Raw genomic sequence first — 20,762 nt, 5'->3', positions numbered from 1 at the left:
TTTCTGAGAGGAGAGTAGGAGAGAGAGAGAGAGAGAGAGAGAGAGAGAGAGAGAGAGAGAGAGAGAGAGAGAGAGAGAGAGAGAGAGAGTGTAGAATGGAGGCAGAAAGAGAAGGAAAGGGAAACAGGGAGAAGAGAGGGAGGGAGAGAAACAGATGGAAACCGAAAGGAGAGAAATAGATGGAGGAGAGAGAGTCAGAGAGGCAGATAGAGAATGGAGAGAGGGAGGGAGGAATGGAGACAGAAAGAGGAGAGGGAGACAGGGGAAAGAGAGAAAAGGAGAGAAAGAGGACAGAGAAGGAGAGAGAGTATGGCAAAGAAAGATGGAAACAGAGAGAAGAAAATAGCAAAGCAGGGAGAAGAGAGACAGAAGGAGGGAGGAAGGAAGGGAGGAATGGAGACAGAGAATGAGAGGGAGACAGGGAAGAGAAGGAGGAATGGAGACACACACACAGAGAAAGATGGGGTGAGAGAAAGGGAGATGGAGTTAAGGGATAACAGAGGGAGACAGAAGAGGGGAGAGGCAGAGGGAAACAGGAAGGAGGAAAACAGAGAAAAGAAAAGGAGAAAGAGAAGGAAAGAGACACAGGGAGAAAGAAAGGGAGAGCAGAGCTCAGCACAGCCTAATGGATAAAGCATCAGTCTTGGAGTCAGGAGGGTCTAGGTTTCAATCCTTCCCAGGATCATCCATTTAGAGCTAGGAAGGGATCATGGGGGATATCTTGTCCATCTCCCTCCTCTTGCAATTGAGGAAACTGAGGCAAGTGACTTGCCCAGCATAAGGTATCTAATAAACCTCAGAAATGGGTTTTGAACTCGGCTTCCTGCCTCACTCAGCTCTAACACTCATTCTCAGTACTGCTGCCTCTTGAAGCTTATTAGCTATGTGCCCTCTGTGAGCCTCCATTTCTTCATCAGTAAAAGGGGAATAAATAGTACCTGTAATAAGTCAAATCAAATCTACAAGCATTTATTAATGGATGGAGGCATGTGCTATGTGCCAGGCACCCTTCTAAGTGCCAGAGAAACAAAGAAAGAAAAGCAAAAGACTGTTGCTGCTCTCAAGGAACTTACAGTGTGTGTCTCACTGGGTGTAGCTGAGAGCCAAAGATTGTGTTCCATGTGTATATGTTTAAAGAAACCCTTACTTCCTGTCCAATATCAATTCAAAGACTAAAGAGCTTCAAGGGCTAGTGACAATCGGGTTAGTGACTTGCCCAGAGTTGCACAGCCAAGCGTTAGATTATTTTTTGAACCTTAAAGTGCTATATAAACGTCAGTGGATTCTCAAATAATCGAGTAGATGGCCCGCTTCCCTATCTTCTTAAACAGAGGATGCGAAAGATCACGTAACCTTTTCTTTGACTCGGGGTCATCATTCTGAGCTCCTATTATTACAGTGTTATTGCTGTGCTATAATATAGTGATTCCCTCAGGGCTGTTGAGGTGTACGGGATTCTTTGCCCCTGTACTAGATGGCCCCAGATCGCTGTGTTTTGTGAGTTCTTGTATCTGCTTTTGCTGGTTGTTTTTTCTCTCCTCTGTTGATGTCACGATGTGTCTGCCTATAGTCACTCCCTCTTTTCCAACCCCCCCTCTTTCTGATTGGCTGCTTCTAGCCTGCTGTGGGTCTGGAAGCTAGAGGCTAGGCGGGGCTCTGGTACTAATATTATATCAAAAATCTCTGATGAAAGTGCATGAGCTTTGGTGCATGGACTTTGGGATGTCTCTTTTGGCTGCTTAGAAGCCTTATTTGTTTCCTTCCTTGTTTCTCAGCTAAGATCCAGATAGGTGAGGAGGTGAGGTATTACTCTGTGTGTGTATGTGTGTATATGTGTGTGTGTGTGTGTGTCTGTTCCTTACTTTGATTCCTCAAAGACCTATGACCTCATCAGGGTGGCCCTTCCCCACCACTGAGAGGTCATCCTTTCTTCCTCCCCATCCCACCCTTTACTATGTCCTTAGTAGACAATTTCATGAGTTGCTATGGTCAAAAAAAAAAATAATTCACCTCCCAGAAGACAACTTTCCCTTGACAAATGTCTCTAAACTTAGCCAGGCTGGCCCTGTACCGGAAGCCTTTCCAGCTTGGATAGGACCCGCTGGGGCTTACACTGGGCTGGCCTGGACCCTGAGAACCCCAGATCACTTCCCTACCATGAGAAAGAGACAAGGAGGCCGAGAGCCGAGAGGATTCGATGTGACATTCAGTATCAAGGCTAAATTACACTGAAGAGTCCACCGATTCATCTGGCCCAGGGTGGCAGGCAGGCAGGCCGCCTGGCCCCGAGTACTATTCACTGCCGGCGGGCTGGTAGCTTCTGTGCTTTCTATCCAGGGACTTCCCACTTGCTTATCTTTGCTGCCCTCGTGGTTTTTGCTACCTGTGTAGCAAGTCACATTACCTCCATGGTGCAGGAGTTGGACTACATGGCTTCTGAGGTCCATTCTTCCCTCCTTCCTTTCTCCCTCCCTCCTTTCCTCTCCCTTCCTCTTTTCCTTCCTTCCTTCTTTCCTCTCTCTCATATTCTCTCTCTCCCTCTCTCTTTCTCTTGCTCTCTCTTCTTCCCCTCCCTTTCTCTCATTCACTCTCTTCCCCTCCCTCCCTTCCTTTCTTTCTTTTGAAAAAACCCTTACTGACTTAGTATCAATTCTAAGATAGAAGAGCAGCAAGGCCTAGGCAATCTAATGAAGTGACTTGCCCAGGGTCACAGAGCTAGGAAGTATCTGAAGCCAGATTTAAATCCAGGTCCTCCCAACTCCAGGCCTGGTTTTCTATTCACTGTGCTACCTAAGCTGCCCCACGACCTGTTTTTTCAAGGATATTTAGTTGTATATAGGATAGGAACAACCACAAAATGTTTAAGCAATCCTTGAAGTTGGAATCTCTTTAAACACCAAAGGCACATTTGAGCCTATTAGTTTACTCTGGTATAGGTGAGTTTTGAGAAACAAAGAAATTATTTGATTGGGTGGGAGAACATGATATAAGCAAAAAACAGATTCTAGTTGAAATTGGAGGGTCTAGTTCCAAATTCTAGTCCTGATCCTTAATTTTCTATAAGTGTGACCTTGGGCAAGTCACTTTATAATTATAACTGGCATTTTATATAGTGCTGCCCCCCAAAAGCTGACAAACCACCTTAAATACATAATCTTATATATACTTCCCCATGACCCTGGGCTGCAGCTCTTATTATCCCTATTTTACAGATGAGGAAACCAAGACTTAGTGAGGTGAGGTGACATACCTGTTGTCATACAAAAACCAAGTGTCAGAGGCAGGATCTGAACTGTAATTCCTGACTCTAACGCCAGCCTTCTAACCCCTAAGCCAGGCTGTTTTACTTTACCTCAATAAGCCTCAATTTCCTCATTTGTAAAAAAATAAAAGGGTTGGATTAGGTGATCTTTTAGCTTCCTTCAAGTTCTGAATCCAGTGTTAACTTTTCCCTCAAGTTAGATCTAAAATCATGCCCTGAAAATGGATCTCAGTCAACTTTTATGCAATGAAGAAGGCAAGAAAGTTCCAGAAATGATGCCTGTCTCTAGAAAGAACTCAGTTTCTCATTTTTAGCAGCTAGGTGGTACAGTGATTAGAGTATTGGCCTTATAGTGAAGAGGTCTTGGGTTCAAATCTCACTTCAGACATTTATTTGATAAATGTCTGTTTCCTTATCTGTTAATTTGGATTTGGAGAGATTCAGTGTCTTACACAGTTCCTTCCAGCTCTAGATTTCTGATCCTAAATTTGGCACTTCTTAGCAGGTTCCAAACAGCTGGTTGGTACTAATTCTTGTAGGAGGAAGAACAAACTCTAAAGGTTCTTTTGTCTCACATGATGTCTCACAGATGCAAATGCAGGACATTTGGGCCTCATAACTAGGGGTATGTCAGTCATTGTTTAACAATGGACTCAGTAGGAAAAAAATTGTATGTGCCACCTATTTTTAAATTTATCCTGCATTATTAACATTTTCTCCATTACTAAGTATAGACAATCTACAGACAATAAAACCAAGCCCCAATTTACAGCATTCGTCAGTTTCCAAAATAAAAATGCTCACACTGAAAATTTAACAATAAGCTCTTACCAGTAAGTTCAAGTTGGTTCCAGCACACGTCTGCTCATAACCCAGTGAAGTAGATGCTATTATATTTCCCATTTTGCAGATGGGGAAACTTGGGGTGAGAGAAATTAAATTACTTTGCTCAGGATCACTCAGCTAGTTAGCATTAGAGGTGAGGTTTGAACTCAAGACTTTTTTTTTTTAAACCCTCATCTTCCATCTTAGAATCATACTGTGTATTGGTTCCAAGGCAGAAGAACGGTAAAGGCCAGGCAAAGGGGATTAAGTGACTGGTCCAGGGTCACACAGCTAAGAAGTATCCAAAGCCAGACTTGAACCCAGTTCCTTCTGACTCCAGGCCTGGCTCCCTATCCACTGTACCACCTAGTGGCCCATCAACATCTATTTCTTGAGCACCTACCATGTGTAAGACATTTTATCCCACAGGGAATGAACCTCCACATTCTAAACCCACTGTGCCTTCTTTTGACAGTGGCAGGTCTTTATGCATAATTTCTGAAGGATTCATCCCACAGTTGCTAAGCAACTGTAATTTTCAAGGGTCCCCTTAAAAACCCAAAGCACTCAGGAAATTGACAATGCACATGATTAGTTCTCAAATTAGCCAGTGGCTGGGGTGAAGATGTCCTCCCATCTCCTCACCCACCCCAATATGATCCTCTTTGGGGGAAAAAAAAATGGGCTTCTTTTCAGGTATGCAGAATATACACGACAAAGGAATGACGGTCCAGCCCGAACTCAAAGCTTCCTTTTCCTATGGCGCCCTGGAGAACAACGACAATGTTTCTGAAATCTACACGCCCGCCACACTGCCCGTCATGCAAGAGGAACACGGCTCCAGAGCCATCTCTGCGGCTCCCTACCGAGTCCTGGAACATACAAAGAGAGAATGAGTAAGGCCTTGAAAAAAACTGATCATCCAGCCCCGAACTCTGGAGGGGTTTGTTTATTTATTGCCCGGGCTGAGTGGGTCATGACTTCAAACTCTGGGCTTAAATTTGCTTTCCTAAGTGGTTTTTTCTGTTTGTTTCTTTTTATAAAGAATTCAGCAGAGCCGGGAACTCAGACGTCATTTGTCTTAAACCAACAGCAGATTGTATTGGTCTTCTGAGTTTGAACTGTTGCATAGAAAAATAGCAAAAAAAGCAAAAACAAAACAAAACACAGTATTTGGGGTATGCAATAAGGAACACATCAGCTGTGTGTACGGGTTTGTTTTTTTTCTTCTGGGATCTCGCATCTCACACGATGGTTATGTACCTGTCTAAATAAATAGTGAAAGGTAACTGCGTTCTACTTACTTCCAGTGCTTATTACAATGCCTGGCACATAGTAGGTGCTTAATAAATGTGCATTGATTGATTGAAAGTAAACAGAACCCTCCTGGTTGAGGGTGAGACAGGCAATGAAGTGTTAGACCTTTGGGGCTGAGATCCTTATTTCTAATCTTGTCCTACCTGGAGTGCATGACTGATCTCCAAATATCGCTCTCAATTATATGTTTGCAATCATCTCTGTATAACAATGTTACCATGGACTGGCACATTGGGTAAAACCTTAGATTGGGCCATTTGTAATTTATACAGATCCAATGCCAAACACAAGGTGGGTGACAGGCTAGTGGACCCAACTGTGTGCTCCTAGGGTCATGGTACTCTGATGGAACGCAAGAATGGTGTCTCTAAATTTTGATCTAGAATCAATTTAGATCTGAAACTAATTTTGTGCCACAATGAGCTTTACAACTCCCCCTTCCCCCAGTTTAGGAGCTGGGAAGTCAACAGGTAAACTGTAGTTTGCCATAGTTAGATGTTAGGGAGAAAGTCAATTGATGAGATGAATCCAAGACTATCTTTGAAATTCTGGATCTCTGAATTCATCCGGGCAGGTATTCCCTGCTCCCAAATGCAGACTGGAAAAGGCCCCACAGTTCTCATTTGGCCAGATTCTTGCTTGTATCATTCTGTAAATACAGAGGGTCTACCAGCACTGGATCCTCCTTCAAATTCTTTTGCTATTTGATGTATCCTAAGACCCATGCCATCTTCACATCTTGCCCCTTGGCCCAAATCACCTCCCTTTCCATTCACCTAAGACCTTGAAGAGGTCTTCTATGTTCATGACAATCTGTGAAATATGTACTCACCATCCTTTAGATCAGGAACCCTGATCTGGTGTTTTTTTTTTGTTGCAGGAGCCAGCATTCCCATATATTCAGAATAGTGATGAAAGTCTGTATTAATTAACATTTGAAGTGAATGATGCCTTTGAAAAAGATTCACCTTACTCCACCTTGTTGAGGGTAAAGGATGATTAACATCCAGGAATCCCCAATAAATATGGTGGCAAAATGGAGAACCTCAAGGAAATAGGGACCATACAAAAGCATTTTAAAATTAGAACTTCTTTAGCCTAAAAAGAAGGCTGTAACTAAGATTTGATCTGGGCATTCCTCTTACATCCAAAATCTCACACAAAAGTGGTTAGGGAACTCCCTTCACTACCTGACGATAGTCAAAACTGGTTTAACCATTAGAAACAAGGATAGCAGTAATATTACTTATAGAACACCAGATCTTCCCTATAAGCTTCAGAAGACAGGGATTTATTTATGCATTCCTGGGATTTTATCTTTTCCAAGCAAAGGCCATCTGAGAAGGCTTGGTGTTCATTTGGAAGGCAGAATTGTTCATTACTTCCTTCTAAACTGAGATTTTGAAAATCACAAGCTAAACTTGTGTGTTGGCATTTTTCCTTGAACTTAACAGGGATCAGTTGAGTAGGGTGTTTCACACCCTGCCCACACAGACCAAGTTCAGAAATGGAAACACTTTCTGGAGGAGGTCAGTCAATATTTTCTCACTGTATGCATGCATGTGTGAAGTGACTTCCCCTTAATCCAGTCTAGATATCTTTTTTAAAATTTAGAGAAAAGACATATTTATATAAACCAATGGGGCCCTGAACACTGACTATAATAAAATCCTCAAATGTCAGAGCTGGGGGAAGAACCTAGGATTTGGGACTGAAGGGGGAACAAAGAGGACCTGAATTTGAATTCCATGATTGATTCTTATTGCTTGTATGACCTGAGGCAAGTCACTTCCTCTCCATCGGCCTCAGTTTTCTCCTCTGTAAAATGAGATGGTTGGACTAGATGGCCTGAGGTCTCTTTTAGCTAAAGAGCTAAGATATCAGGAATGTTAGAGTTAGAAGGGGCCTTAGAAGACAGAAGACCCCAGCTAGAAAGGACCTGAGAGAGTAGAGATTCCAATACCCTCATTTTACAAAAAAGGAAACCAAAAAATTTTCCCAGGATCATACAGCAAATTCTAGGCAAAACCAAGGCTAGAAGTCTTTCCTCATGAGTTTCAAACTAATGTTCTCCTTCCCCACTCCCCACCACAGTTGGTTCAGCAAGGTAAAACGAAGAGATCTTGCTTCTTCCTCAGAATTTCTTAAATAAGGCCAACAGTCATCAGGATCTATAGCATTCTTTCCATCCAAGCTTCGAAACACTCTTGCTTCTCCTTGTGGCCTACCATTGCAAGGCCAGGTAACAGTGTTAAGAGACCCATGTCATTAGACCCATTCATTTTAATGGATTGTGCTTGGCACTAGTTCAGGCCCATAGACCCAGTATCTTCCCTGTGAATAAGGTGAAGTATTTATTTTTAAGATACAAAAGAGAATATTACAAAATGTTTTTCCTTGGGATACATTTCTATAAGAACCAAATTTGATAATGAATTAAAAGTAACCCTAGCATAAAGCAAAGCAAGCTTTGAGTCTACAGGATGAGACACAGTGGATTAGTTAACAGTAGAGGGTCAGAGCTGGAAGGCCCCTGAGAACCCTGAGGATCAGAGCTGGCAAGAGCCGTAGAACACAAGATAGCAAAGGTGGGAGGAGCCTTAGAACTGTAAAGATTAAAATTAATGTACAATAACAAAATATATTTTATAAAGTTTTATTAATAACTAAAGCAAAAGAACTGCCTGAATTCAGCCCAGTCGCAGGTCAAAGAGAGAGCATGAGAGGAGTATGCATCCACTTAAATACCAATAACGTGATCTTGTCAACATGGAGATTCAGGAGAGATTATAGGGAATTTTGGGAAATACTAAGGACTGCTGGGGAATGAAGTCAAAGGTTCAAAATCTCCATTTATACAGAACACGATGTCAGAGTTAGGAGGGCTCTTAAAACATGGAAATCTAGAGCAAGAAGAAATCTAAGAAATTATGTAGTTCACAGGGCAGCTAGGTGGTTCAGTGGATGGAGCACCAGGCCTAAAAATGAGAGGTCCTGGGTTCAAATCTTGCCTCAAACAATACCTAGCTATGTGATCCTGGGCAAGTCACTTAACCCCCATAGCCTAGCCCTTGCTGCTCTTCTGTCTTGGAACCAATGCACAGTATTGATTCTAGGATTGAAGGTGAGGGAAAGAAGGGAGGAAAGAGAGAGTGAGAGTGAGAATGTCCACCTCCTTCCAAAGCTGAGGTTAGAACCCTGACTCTTGAATCCCAGTCTTTGCTATTCCTACTATTGCATTCTGCCTCTCTCATGCAGAAACTGAATTTGGGCACACAATCAGCCCAATTCTAGCCAAAGGAGAGACCCAACTTGAGGGGAAGCCCTTTGGTACCCAAAGATGTGTTCTGTGAAGTTGGGAGAATATTAGGCTGATCATCTGATTAGGATAATCAACTGATCATGGCACATTTATACATAGCACCTATCCCCTTCCTTTGTCTCTTAACAACAGTAATTCAAGTGTACCTTCAGGCTTCCAACACTTTAATCCCACACACCCTGTGAAGTGAGTATTGAGTAAACAGCCTGCTTGTTGCTAGCAAACAAGAAACACCTGCTTGTGAGGGGGTGGCCACTCTCAACAGTCTGGTGGCCAACCCAGCAAACTCATCTCACTTTCCTTCCATGGCTTCCCCAACCTTCCTCTTTGTGTCTTATTTTAATTTTTACTTTTTTTGTTCTTGCATCACCTTCCTTTCCATATGTGTCTCTCTGCCTTCCCCTACCCAGAGAGCCATTCTCTATAATGAAGAAAAAAGGGGCAAAAAGTTCAGCAAACTTAACTGTCCCCACTCCTGGGTCTGACAGTATAGGCAGTGTTTTCACACCTACAGACCCCGACCTCTGCAAAGAGAAGAAAGGGCCACCTTCTTTCTAGCTGATTTTCCTTCCCAACTTGCCAAGTCCTAACACATTGGCAAACCAAACCTCCTTGTCAGCAATTCAGCACACAGAATAAAGCCATGGAACATGGCTTAATACAGTGGCTGGCACATAGTAGGCACTTAATAAATGTTGGTTGGGACATGCTTTTGAACATTTCTTTACTGCTATTCTCATTCCCACTAACTTACCACCATATACCCTCCCTAGTGGTGGTGGAAATAGGAGAATAATGGATAATGAGGCTGAGACGCTGAAGGTTTTGTACTCAAAAATTAGCATGAGATCTTTCTGTGATAGGTTATTACTGTGCTATAATAAATGACAAATATGATGAATACAGAAACATATGGGAAGACTGACATGAACTGATGCAGAGTGGAGTAAGCAGAACCAAGGAAATACTGTATGCAATATCAACAGTGATTGAAATAGAAAGGATAACCATAAAACAATAAAAAATGACAAATGAGAAACAATTTTAAAAATTAAAAAATGAAATTATAAAGAACAAATGTGCAGGGCAGCAAGGGAGTACAGTAGATTGAGAGCCAGGCCTTGGGTTCAAATCTTGTCTCAGATGTTGCCTTCCTGCGTGACCCCATTACCTAGCCCTTACCACTCTTCTGCCTTAGAATCTATACTCATCACTTCTAAGCTAGAAGATAGGGGATAAAACAAAAACAACAACAAATGTGGCCCAAAAGAAAAGATATCTAATTTTGCAGGTGGAAAGGGTTAGGGTCTTTCTATATATACTGACTTTTTTTTTAATGTAATGATTGATTTTGCTGTTTTTTTTTCTAAAGAAATATTGTTATAGCAGATGGCTTTCTGGGAAGGAAAGGGATACAGAAGAAAATCTAGGTGGTGTAAAAAGACAATATATCAATAAAATGTATTACTTTTTAAAAAACTGATGAGCTCTTCCAAGCTTTAAGCTATCACAGGCTTTAATGAAGAGATGAAGGACCGATGTACCTATAAGACAGTGCCAGCAGCACTCTCCTAGAAGCAGCCATCCATCCATCACATTGGGTTATACATTAGGTTGGCTTTTCCCCAGCCCTGGAGCCAAAAGCTGTTAGGAGAAAGGAGTTGGACATGTCCGTGAGTTTCTCTAATGGAAGCCAAGTGACTTTGTTGTACTCTGTGGGGATACACCAGCATGTGCTTGTACAATATGCTCTGTTTTAAGTTTCTGAACAAATCTGGTTCGACACTGGCTGAGGTCCAGAATGAAGTTGCCTCAAGACTCCCCAGCAATCATGGATCTCATTGCCTTCCAGTATGTACTATATACACCCTCTTATATTTTGTTCATTTCACACCTGATGATGCATGTTGTATTTCTTTTAAAACGTATCTGTCCACTAGTTGAGAGTAACTTTACAAAGTGATATTTAAGAAAAATAATAAAAATTTAAATGAATAAAAATAAATAATGAAAATATTGAATAATATGCTTTGAGTACTTATCTTCAAGTTTGGCATGATACTTCTGGAATTATCTCGAGATAGGACAGATTGGCATGAGGGATGCCTATTTTGATTCAACTCCTTCCCCCCCACCCCATTTCAAGCAAGTACCTGCTAGATATTATATTAAAATGTGTTTTCTCATACTGTCAAGAGATATTTAGCACTTACTATGGAGCAGCAACAGAGAGAGCCCTGGGCTTGGAATCAGGAAGACTCATCTTCCTGAGTTCAAATCCAGCCTATTTAGGAAATCAGTTTGTGAAAAGCTAGGGTCAGTTTCTAAAAGGCTTGTGTGAAGGAGAAAAGATGAATGGCAAATGTCACTCTGCTGGGCCCTTTCACCATGAAAACCCAAATACTTCCCGTTTGCAGTGACTTTAGGAAGTCAGGTTCCCCAGCTGTGGGCTTTTGTTTTCATGGGGAATAACCTGTTCCAATGAAATCATAGGTTCAGTTCCTATCCCTCAGGCCTTAAAACCTTAGAAAGAGAATGAAATTATTAGCAAATATAAGGCAATTGGATAATTAATTGTAAGGGATGTTTATTGGCTACATTTAAGGAATTTAAATCTACCTAGAGGCAGCTAGATGATGCAGTGGTTAGAATGTAGGAGCCTGAAGTTTAGAAGACTTGAGCTCAAATTTGACCTCAAACACTAGCTGTATGTTCCTGGGCAAGTCACTCAAATTGTTTGCCTCAGTTTCATCTGTAAAATGGGGACAATAATAGCATGTACCTCCCAGGGTTGTTGTGAGGATCAAATGAGATAATAATTGCAAAGTGCCTGGCATATAAGTACTATGTAATTTTATTATTTCTTCCTAGTTATAAAGGCCTGTACTTTTAGATCTGATGAGAAAAAGGAATATACCAGAAACAGAACATTTCTGGAAATCCAGTTTAACAAGAGACCCTACTCCATTAGCTGTGAGCAGTGGCTTCTTGAGCTTCCTGGGACAGACCCGCTTATCACATTTTTTTCATTGGATAGAGATCCTGGAAGTATTCCTTTTCCTCCCTGCTGTTATTCAACTCTAGCTGCCTAGTAGGAGGAATAGGGAGGGGGTAGAGATGGGAAGGGATCATGAAAGATGATCAGGCTGCATGGACTGCCTTCCTTCCTTCCTTCTGGAAGGAGTTCTAGGTTCAGTCCCAGCTGCATGACTGTGTACAAATCCCCTCCTTTCTCTTCACCTATCTTCATAGGATTAATCAAGCAAATTGCATTTATTAATGAGGCAGCTAAGTAGCTCAGTGGATTGAGCCATGTCCAGAGATGGGAAGTCCTGGGTTCAAATTTGACCTCAAACACTTCCTAGCTAAGTGATCTTGGGCAAGTCACTTGACCCCCCATCCCCCTCCATTGCCTAGCCCTGGCTTGGAACCAATATACAGTGTTGATTCTAAGGTGGAAGGTAAGGATTAAAAAATAGAAAGAAATGACATCTCCAGCTATACAGATGCCTCGACTTGAATCAAGCCATCATCCCCATCCCCTTTCCCCTAGAAAATTGGACCATCCTCTTATCTCCTGTCTATCTAATCTATTTGTATATTTATCTACTTGTCTATATGTTGATTTGTTTATATATCTATCTACTTATGTCGACTTACTTCTCTATTCTCCACTTGACTTATATACTTGTCTAATCTGTCTGCTTCTGTATCTCTTTATCAATTTGTCTGTATATCTATCTACTTGTCTTACTATATATGTGTCTACTTGTCTATTTGCTGCCCATCTCGTACCTCAGTGCTTGGATGGCTCTGTGATGTGATGACACTGGCGTCCCTGCCATTAGGACAGGGTGTTACTTGCCTGTGTCCTCTCCTGTTTTCTTCTTCTCAGCCTCTGAGACTTGGACAAGTAACTTCCCTTCTCTGGGTCTGTTTCCTGATCTGTCAAATGAGAGGGCTGGGCTAGCCGATCTCTAACATCCCTTCAAAGTCCAGAATCCTTAGTGTTTGGAAATCCTGGAGGAGGGAGGAGGGGGTGAGAGGGAAGGATTGAAGTGAGCAAGAGGAAAAACAGCATTTCCAGGCAGGGGTGAGCAAAGACCCCAGGTGGCTAGAGGTTCCAGTTAGTTGCAGTAAATTGTCAGGATGGGGCTTAAGGTCAGCTGTACAAGAGGAAATTAGGGCAATGATCCCACTCCGGAGAGCTTCCCTGGAACAGAGCCAAAGTCATACATTTTCTATGGGGTTCAGCTTGGCTCTTCTCAGCTCCAATCTGACTCAAGCCAAGCCTTGATCAAGAAAAGCCAGAGAACACAAAGGCCCTTCCCTGGGCCTGGCTTTTTGCATTTCAGTCTGAGGGTCAGAATTGCCTCCGGTCTGTTGTTTTTTTAAGTGCCACTCCTTAGAAGAGCAAGTTGAGGCAGGTAAAACATAACCTGGGAGCCGGAAGGAGCCTTAGAACAGGGACTCTTAACCTTCTCAGGCGGTGGACCCATTTGGCAGTCTGGCTTTTCAGAAGGTTTCGTGGAAGGAAATGCAAGATTTCAGGTAGAGGTTAGTGAATGTAAATATGTAACTTTTTCCTCACTGCTGAAATCTGGGTGAGGTGGATGTCTATAGACCTCAGATTAATAATTTTGGAGGTTCGATAGTTTAATCCCTTTGCTTAAATGGGGAGGAAGCCCAGGTTCGGAGAGGGACATGAACTGCCTATGGTCACACCGCACAGTCTGGGGCAGAGCAAGTATTAGCGCCTCAGGCCCCCCTCTGATTTCCCCTCTAGCCTTCTAGTTCCGTTCCAGGGCTAAACTGGGAACCATTAGACTAGGGTCCATCCTTCTGCTGCTGTGGCTTAAGTTTCCTTGTCTATGACTGCCTCCCTCTTCCATTCTGAGACGCATCTGTTATGGGAAATGCAAGATTCAAGACCGGGGTGAGGGCCCCTTCCCTGCGTGCCTCTTGCCGAAGGGCCAGGACGGACTGAACACGGTTGGAGGACGAGATCAGGGAAGGCAAAGCCAAATCCGGGGACCGCCTGCCCGGAGGGGAGAGCGCAGGCGCCCTTCGCTCTTGGTTGGGGGGGAGAACCTGTGATTCCCCACTCCCAAGGGAGGGGAAGAAAAGGAGAAATGTGCACGCGTAGTGAAAACTGCGAGGGAGGGTTACTTTCCACGGTCTGGGTTCGAGTCACACCCCTTTCGCTCCCCTAATTCTAGTTATTCCAATTGGGGGGAGGATTAGGATTAGGATGGAATGCAGGGGCTAAAGTGAAAAATGGAGGGAGAAAGGGGAAGTGAGATGGAGGGGAATCGTGGAAGAAGCCAGGAATGAGAAAGGGAAGGAGAGTGAAAAAGAAGGAATGAGGAAAGGGAATAAGAACAGTAAAGAGATGAGACGAGAAGTGAGAAGTGGAAGGAAAGAATGGGGAAATGAGGAAAGGAAAGGGGAAAGAAAAAGAGCGAAGAGGTACCAAAAAAAAGGAGAAAGAAGAGAAGGCGGGAGGGCTAGGGTCACGAGCCAAAGAGCGAGACCTGCGCAGGCGCACCTGAAGCTCCGGGAAGGAGGGGAGGCGGGGTTGCTTCCTGCTCGGGTCTGGGTCCCGCTCCCGCCTCTTCCCTCCTCAGTCCTCCCCGGCTCTCCCGAAGGGGGGAGGGGAAAAGATGATGGGGGGGAGGGGGAACGAACGGGAGGAAGAGGGGGAGGAGTGAGAGCGCGGGAGCGCGCTTGGGCCGTGGGGCCGCGCGGGGCCGGAGCGCGCGAGGCTGGGGCGCGCGGGCAGCCCGTGGCTGCCTCTGGGGCTCTGTGCACTGGCGCCGCCGCCGCCTTCGCCGCTCCGGCCCGGGGTCCGGCTCCCGCCCTGCGCCCCCGCCTCCCGCCGGCCCGCCTGCCCGCGTCCTCGGAAGTTTGCGGTGAGTCTGACAGCTGCGGCCTCCAGCCCCGCCCTCCCCAGCTCTTCGGAGCCCCGGGCCCTGCGTGTCGCACCCCCCACCCCCACCCCAAGCCCCCGCCACTCTAGGAGTGGCGACACCACGACAGGCGCGCCCTTCTGCTGGGCGGGGAGTGACTTCCAGCTGCCTCAGTGGTCATCCTGTGTCAGATAATGGGAGTGGTCCCCCATCCCCCGCCAGCCCCGCCTCCACGCTGTAATCCTTAAATTGCGCCCCAGGGGAGCAGCCCCCAAGCTGGGGTTAAGAGGAGGGGGAGAGGCTGCGTCTGCAGCCCTGAAGATGCGCTAACCTCTGCAGTACTGCCACCCCGAGCCGCCCCTCCCCGTGATCCTGCCTGCCAGGTAGACCCTGCCCAACCGCTGGTACCGTTTTGTTGGTAGATTTGATTCTGCTGGGAAACAAGGGGACGCTCCCCTACTGGAGACGCTTTTTGTCCCCGAGATGCCTGAGTGACAATTGCCTGGCAGGTTCTGTAACTTCACCAAACTTGTGCTCCCTGACTCTGAATGCCTGCCTGGGCAGAGAGAGCAAGGGTGGCCCCTTTCCAGGATTCTTTTCTCCTTCAGTGTGAATGGCAGGGAGAGGCCATTTGAGGACTCAGGCTTTAGAAAGAGCAATGGTCAGGAACCCTGGGACCCTGGGACTCTAGACAAGTTACTTAACCTTTACCGTCTGTAAGATGGGGAATGATAATCCTTCAATTCATTCATTCATTTATTCAATATGAATGGATATTTATCTATGTATATGTATGTGTCTGTTTATTATGTATGTATGTAAAAGATTTGGGAAAGACTAAAACAGAGATCAACCAGTCTGACCACTAGTTTCACAGATGAGGAAGCTGGTAAGCAACTTGTCTGAAATCAATAAGTTGTGGGTGGCAGAATTTGAACCTAGGTTTTAAGAAAGGGCTGACCAGTTTTAAATCCTGTTATCGCACCAGTGCACCACAGTGCCTACATTCTGCTTATGATATATCATTGTGAGAAAGGTGGTTGGTAAACCTCAAAGCACAATATAAATGTAAATTTAAAAAAAAAAAACCCTACCTTCTGCTTTAGAATCAGTACTGAGTATTGGTTCCAAGGCAGAAGAGTGCTAGGCAATGAGGGTTAAGTGATTTACCCAGGGTCACACAGCTAGGAAGTATGGGAGGTCAGCTTTTAAATGTAAATTTTTAAAAAATCTATAATTGTCCTTTAATTAAATATGAATTATTTCCCCATAAGTGCAGCTAATGGTTCTCTCTAATGTCAGACCCAAACCTGTTTTAAAGAGGTAGTGCTTTGGAAGAGACCCCAGAATGTAGCCAGAGAGACCTTGGAACATAGAGTATCAGAATTGGGAGTTGGAAGTGGAAGGCAAGGGTCCTAAGGATAAAGGATGTTAGAGTCAGAAGGAAATTTCAATATCATCTCTCCGAAACAGAAGGCCATGGAAATTGTTTTCAGTGGGGATGCAAAAAGATGATTTAGATTGTATAAAGCCTATAGTGCAAATTACCTAACATAAACTAATATGGTATGCATTCATCTAAGACGAAACTCATTTTAAAGTATATTCCACTCCTATTTTGTTTTTACTAACAACTGGCTCTTGGATGTACCTAAGATCAGCTATATTACAGTTTGGCTCATTAGGTGGTTAGACAACATAGGATTAAAAAGCAACTACATTCACATGTTTATACATCACATCTTTTTGGTTTGGTTTCAATTTTATGAACTCTTTGAAGTGGTATAGAGATGATTTTAGGATGTCCTTTAGTGTGAGACCCATAAACCCCAGAGCCCTATCATAAATGTTATTTAACATGTAGTTATTATATTCTACTCTATTACCATGCTGCAGATAGAAACCATTTCACATTCTTTTAAAAGAGGTTCTCAGTGCTTTTTAGGAAAATTATATTCTCCCCCACTAAGTTGTAAAATGACATTGAAAGAGGTGAGCTTTGTAGGGGCTAAGGACTGAATCTGTGAACTTTTGATGAGAGTACTCCCTCTACTCCTGCAAGTCTTCTCTGCCATGTAACAGTAAAGAGTATTGGAGCAACTAGATGGTTCAGTGGATAGAGCACCAGCCTGGAGATGGGAGATCCTGGGTTTGAATTTGGGTGACCCTGGGCAAGTCACTTAATAATCCCTATTGCCTAGCCCATACCCCTCTTTTGCCTTGGAACTGATACTTAGTATCAATTCTAAGACAGAATGTAAAGGTTTTAAAAAAAAACCTAAAGTTACGAGAGTTGCACTGAACCAGAAGATGTGACTTACCCAGAGTCAGCTAACCAATCAGAAGCAGACTTGAACCCATCTTCCTGAATTTTGAGACTGCTCTCTCTAAGCTTTGTAAATGAACATTAACTTTGTAGATTGGCTAGAGGAATAGTGTGATTATGAGAACACCACTTAGGCACAGTTATCAAGGAAAATAGTATTCAGTTACATTAAATAGTGTTCTTAAGTCTCTCACCCCTTCAAAGAGTCTGAGTTTGAGGACATTTGTGTCATTTGCAAAAGGCAGATAGTTGAGATTGATTTTTCAGTAACAGGAACGAGACATAAGTAAATAACACATCTTTTAAGTCATATAATTTAAATATTCTTAAAAGCATGACATTTAAATTTTCTTTTCCTACTTGGTTTCCCTGTCTGGCCAAATAATTCCCTACTCCCATTCCCACTGAAGCATGGAATCTCTACAGTGATGACCTATTTGAGATGATCTGTGTTTGTGGTAGTATGAAATCCAATGATTAGAAATCCAAAGAAAAAGCAGATTTTCATTTCTGCTTATAGTTCTAGCTTCTGTCCTCAGCAAACCTTTTCCCAGAGCTTCTTAGAAATAGTAAGCTCCTGCCAGTAAATGTTGAAATGAAAAGGGAGTAGGAGGAGCAAGCAAAAGGCTTGTATAATAAGCAACCTCAGAATAATCACAAATTGACATTACCTAGTATTTTTGAGGAATGTGGAATGCCTTCAAATCTGTTTAAGCTCTATAGCATCTGTGAATATTTCTTCTTATTTTACAGATGAAGAAATTGAGACACGGGGGCAGCTAGGTAGCACAATGGACGGAGTGCCTGGCCTGGAGTAGAGATGATTTGAGTTCAAATGTGACTTCAGGAACTTCCTAGCTGTGTGATCTAGGGCAAGTCACTTAACTCCCATTGCTTAGCCCTTGACACTCTTCTGTTTTAAAATTGATACTAAGAAAGAAGGAAAGGATTTTTAAAAAGAGAGAAAGAAGGAAATTGAGACACAAAGAAGTCAAATAACTTTCCCAAGGTCATTCAGCAAGAACTTTGTACAGCTAGAAATAGAATCCCAGTTTGTTTCCAGGTTGGTTGGATGGCTCTTTGAACATCCTTATGAAGGATGTTGTACTCCATGTGAGGGCATTACTGTACTTGAGTTTGGATAAATTGAACCAGGTTCAGAAGTTCATTTCTCTGAAATGATTCCAGTATCAGCTCTGCCCTTATAAGTACTCCAATTAAAAAGGAACCTACCTGATAAGAACTTCCCATACACAGTATGGCCTATTAGTTAGTGGACTTTCTAAAGCAGCTTGACAGTGTTTCTTGAAAGATGGTCACGCTGGGATAGTTAGGTGGCTCAGTGGCTAGAGCAACAGTCCTGAAGATAGGAAGTCCTGGATTCAAAATTGGCCTCAAACACTTTTTAACTGTGTGACTCTGGACAAGTCACTTAACCCCAGTCACTTTGCCCTTACCAATTTTGTACTTTGGAACCACTTCTTGTATGATTCAAAGAGAGAAGGCAAGAGGTTTTTTGTTTTTTATTATAAAAGGAAGAAAGATGGTTAGACTCCTCTAGCAAAAGGGATAATGTAGCAAGACACAAGATTCTTTTCCTTGGAGTTTTTCACTCATTTCATGTATCCACAAGGAGCCAAATTGCTAGATTCTAGTTTGTTAGCTACAGTTGGTGCTGAAGAGGCTGTTAAACCCTGATCCGTGAAGACCTTTGCTTCCTGAAGCTAGAAGGATAGCTACAGACCATTCTGTTGCTAATGCCAGTCATTCTTCCTGAGCTGGTACTTTGAGGGGACTAAACGCTGGTGACAGCTCTGTGTTGGTTATGGTCAGGAAGGGGGGAAAATGAATAGCTCCAGTAGTCATGGCTTCTCCCTGTCCCTTACTAACTGTTAATGCACACTGATCAAACTTATTTCTATTATGATAAGATTGTCATTTCAGCCAGCTGATTTTAGCCTAGCCCCAGTGTTTATTCATATTTGGCTGTAGTTAAAACGTTGGTGGGAAATTATGAGAATATTTGACAGTGAGCTTTAAAAAAAAATACTCATGCCTAGGAAGGAATTTATGCCAAGAAATGTTTGCATTGCCTTTAATAAGAAAGAGCCCATTTCTTAATTCCAATATGGGTAAGATGTTCATTACATAATAATGCAAAATCTTGACTGTCTACCAAGGACTAGTATAGCGAAATTTATAGAGCACATTACCAGAAAGTTAGCTAGCTGGGGATTATTTTTTTCTTTCCCAGCCACAGAATCTCACAAAGGCAGCTAGCTATATTGTAGGGTGACATAAAATTCATGTGATTTTTTTTTTTTAGAGATAGCTTTACTTTCATACCATCAGGGATTTGTGTTTTCATCAGTGTAGATTCCTTCTACAATGTAGATAGCAATCACCCCACAATATACTCTGTGGTCTTCTGTGGGTGGGAGGAAAAAAAAACAACAATCCCCTACTGACCATCTTTCTGGTAATGAGCTTCTACCAGTTTAGCTATGCTGGTTCCTTGGTAGATTGATGTGGTTCATCTCTGGGTTCATCCCTAAAGCCTAGACTAGTTGTTAACACTTGTCAGCCAGACTAGCCATAATAAGAGACTTTTATTTTAGAGTAAGTATACAAACCATTCAAGCAATAAAAGGGATGAAGCAATCATTCCCTTAATTAAGGGGAAGGGGCAGGATTCTCAGTTGTTATGGGGCAAAGTGAAGATGGAGATCCTGGTTCCCTGGTGCAAGTCCCTGTTGAGGATGTCTGCTGGAGAATGGAGTAAGAAATCTAGTCTTCTTACTAGCAAGGTACTAAGCTTTATAGTTTCTACTCTATGAAAGAAATGTAAGTTGGCACCCTCTAAATTTGGTGCTTCAGGACAAAGCACTTGTTGCCCATGACCAGAACTTGCACAGCCTTTGAGAATGCCAGTCAATAGGTGCCATATTGAGACAATGAGTAGGGAATTTGCTTTAGCTCCAAATATCTTATTTAAATTTGGCTTTGAATTTTATTTTGGAGACTAGCATTTTAAAAAATGAAGATGGCAGATTTAGATTTCATTTTTGTCCTGTCCTTTTGCTAGTCGTATCATTTAGGGATATGTGTTAATTATTCTGTGGCAAAGACATTAGTTTCATTCATGAAGACACTAATCTCATTGTGATGATTTGAGTTCTGTCATAGAACAGATAGTTCAGATGAGGCAAAAACTCTGTGTTCTATGTGAATGTGTTTTAAGTGGGCAGCAATCCTTTTAAACCCTCCTGGTGTACCATACCAGTAGTACAGTACTTCAAACCTCAATGCAATAACGTTTAAAACTGGTTGAAAAAACCCTAGTAATCTCTGATATCTATAGACTATAGAGCTAATAGGAATATAGCAGCACTGAGGACAAATGTTTTAAATGTAGTCTTAGTGATAGAAAGGGAGAAAACAGGAAATGAAGGTAACATGTTATGAAAAATGAAAAAAAATTCAGGTACAGGAAGTACTGTTTCCTGTGTTGTTTTGATTTTTTCTTTCTTTTGAGGGGTAAGAGGATGGAACTTTAATTTTCTAATGTTTATTTATTTTTTTAAAAATGTTACTTGTTTTAATCACCCAAAATTTATCTTCTCCTTCTAACCCTTTTCTCCCCAACCTCCAACTGAGAACACAAAAATAACAAAACTCATTATACATGTTTAGTCAATCAAAACAAATTTCCACAATGACTATGCCCCTCCATTAAAAAAAAAAAACCCAAAAGAATCCAAACATTTATCTCATTATTGGTCCTCTGAAATTCTGGTTCTC

General features: G+C 42.6%; 2 protein-coding genes across 10 annotated transcripts in view; both read left to right on the top strand.

Annotated features, from left to right (window-relative positions):
- Positions 1-10,747, top strand: part of NIPAL3 (NIPA like domain containing 3) — a 75,940-nt gene extending 65,193 nt beyond the window's left edge. For 2 of the 6 annotated variants that reach the window (XM_056795563.1, XM_056795562.1), the window contains exons 12-13: positions 1,776-1,798; positions 4,784-10,747. In XM_056795563.1, the coding sequence (XP_056651541.1) occupies positions 1,776-1,798; positions 4,784-4,813 (53 nt within the window). In that variant the 3' untranslated portion in view covers positions 4,814-10,747. The remainder of the gene's footprint in view (positions 1-1,775; positions 1,799-4,783) is intronic. The other 4 variants (XM_056795559.1, XM_056795558.1, XM_056795560.1 and 1 more) reach the window with 2 other exon arrangements.
- Positions 10,748-13,014: 2,267 nt separating this feature from the next.
- The window catches only part of RCAN3 (RCAN family member 3), a 38,350-nt gene continuing 30,602 nt past the window's right edge, over positions 13,015-20,762 (top strand). The window contains exon 1 of one of the 4 annotated variants that reach the window (XM_007491310.3): positions 13,015-13,283. The gene's annotated coding sequence lies outside the window, so the exon portion shown is untranslated. Of the gene's footprint in view, positions 13,284-14,281; positions 14,639-20,762 lie in introns of those variants that run through there. The other 3 variants (XM_056795564.1, XM_007491309.3, XM_001366145.5) reach the window with 3 other exon arrangements.

This window comes from Monodelphis domestica, chromosome 4, assembly GCF_027887165.1.
Source record: "Monodelphis domestica isolate mMonDom1 chromosome 4, mMonDom1.pri, whole genome shotgun sequence".
NCBI classification, from domain to species: Eukaryota; Metazoa; Chordata; class Mammalia; order Didelphimorphia; family Didelphidae; genus Monodelphis; species Monodelphis domestica.
Note: the sequence above shows the minus strand (reverse complement) of the source record. Positions and strands in the feature narration are given on the sequence as shown.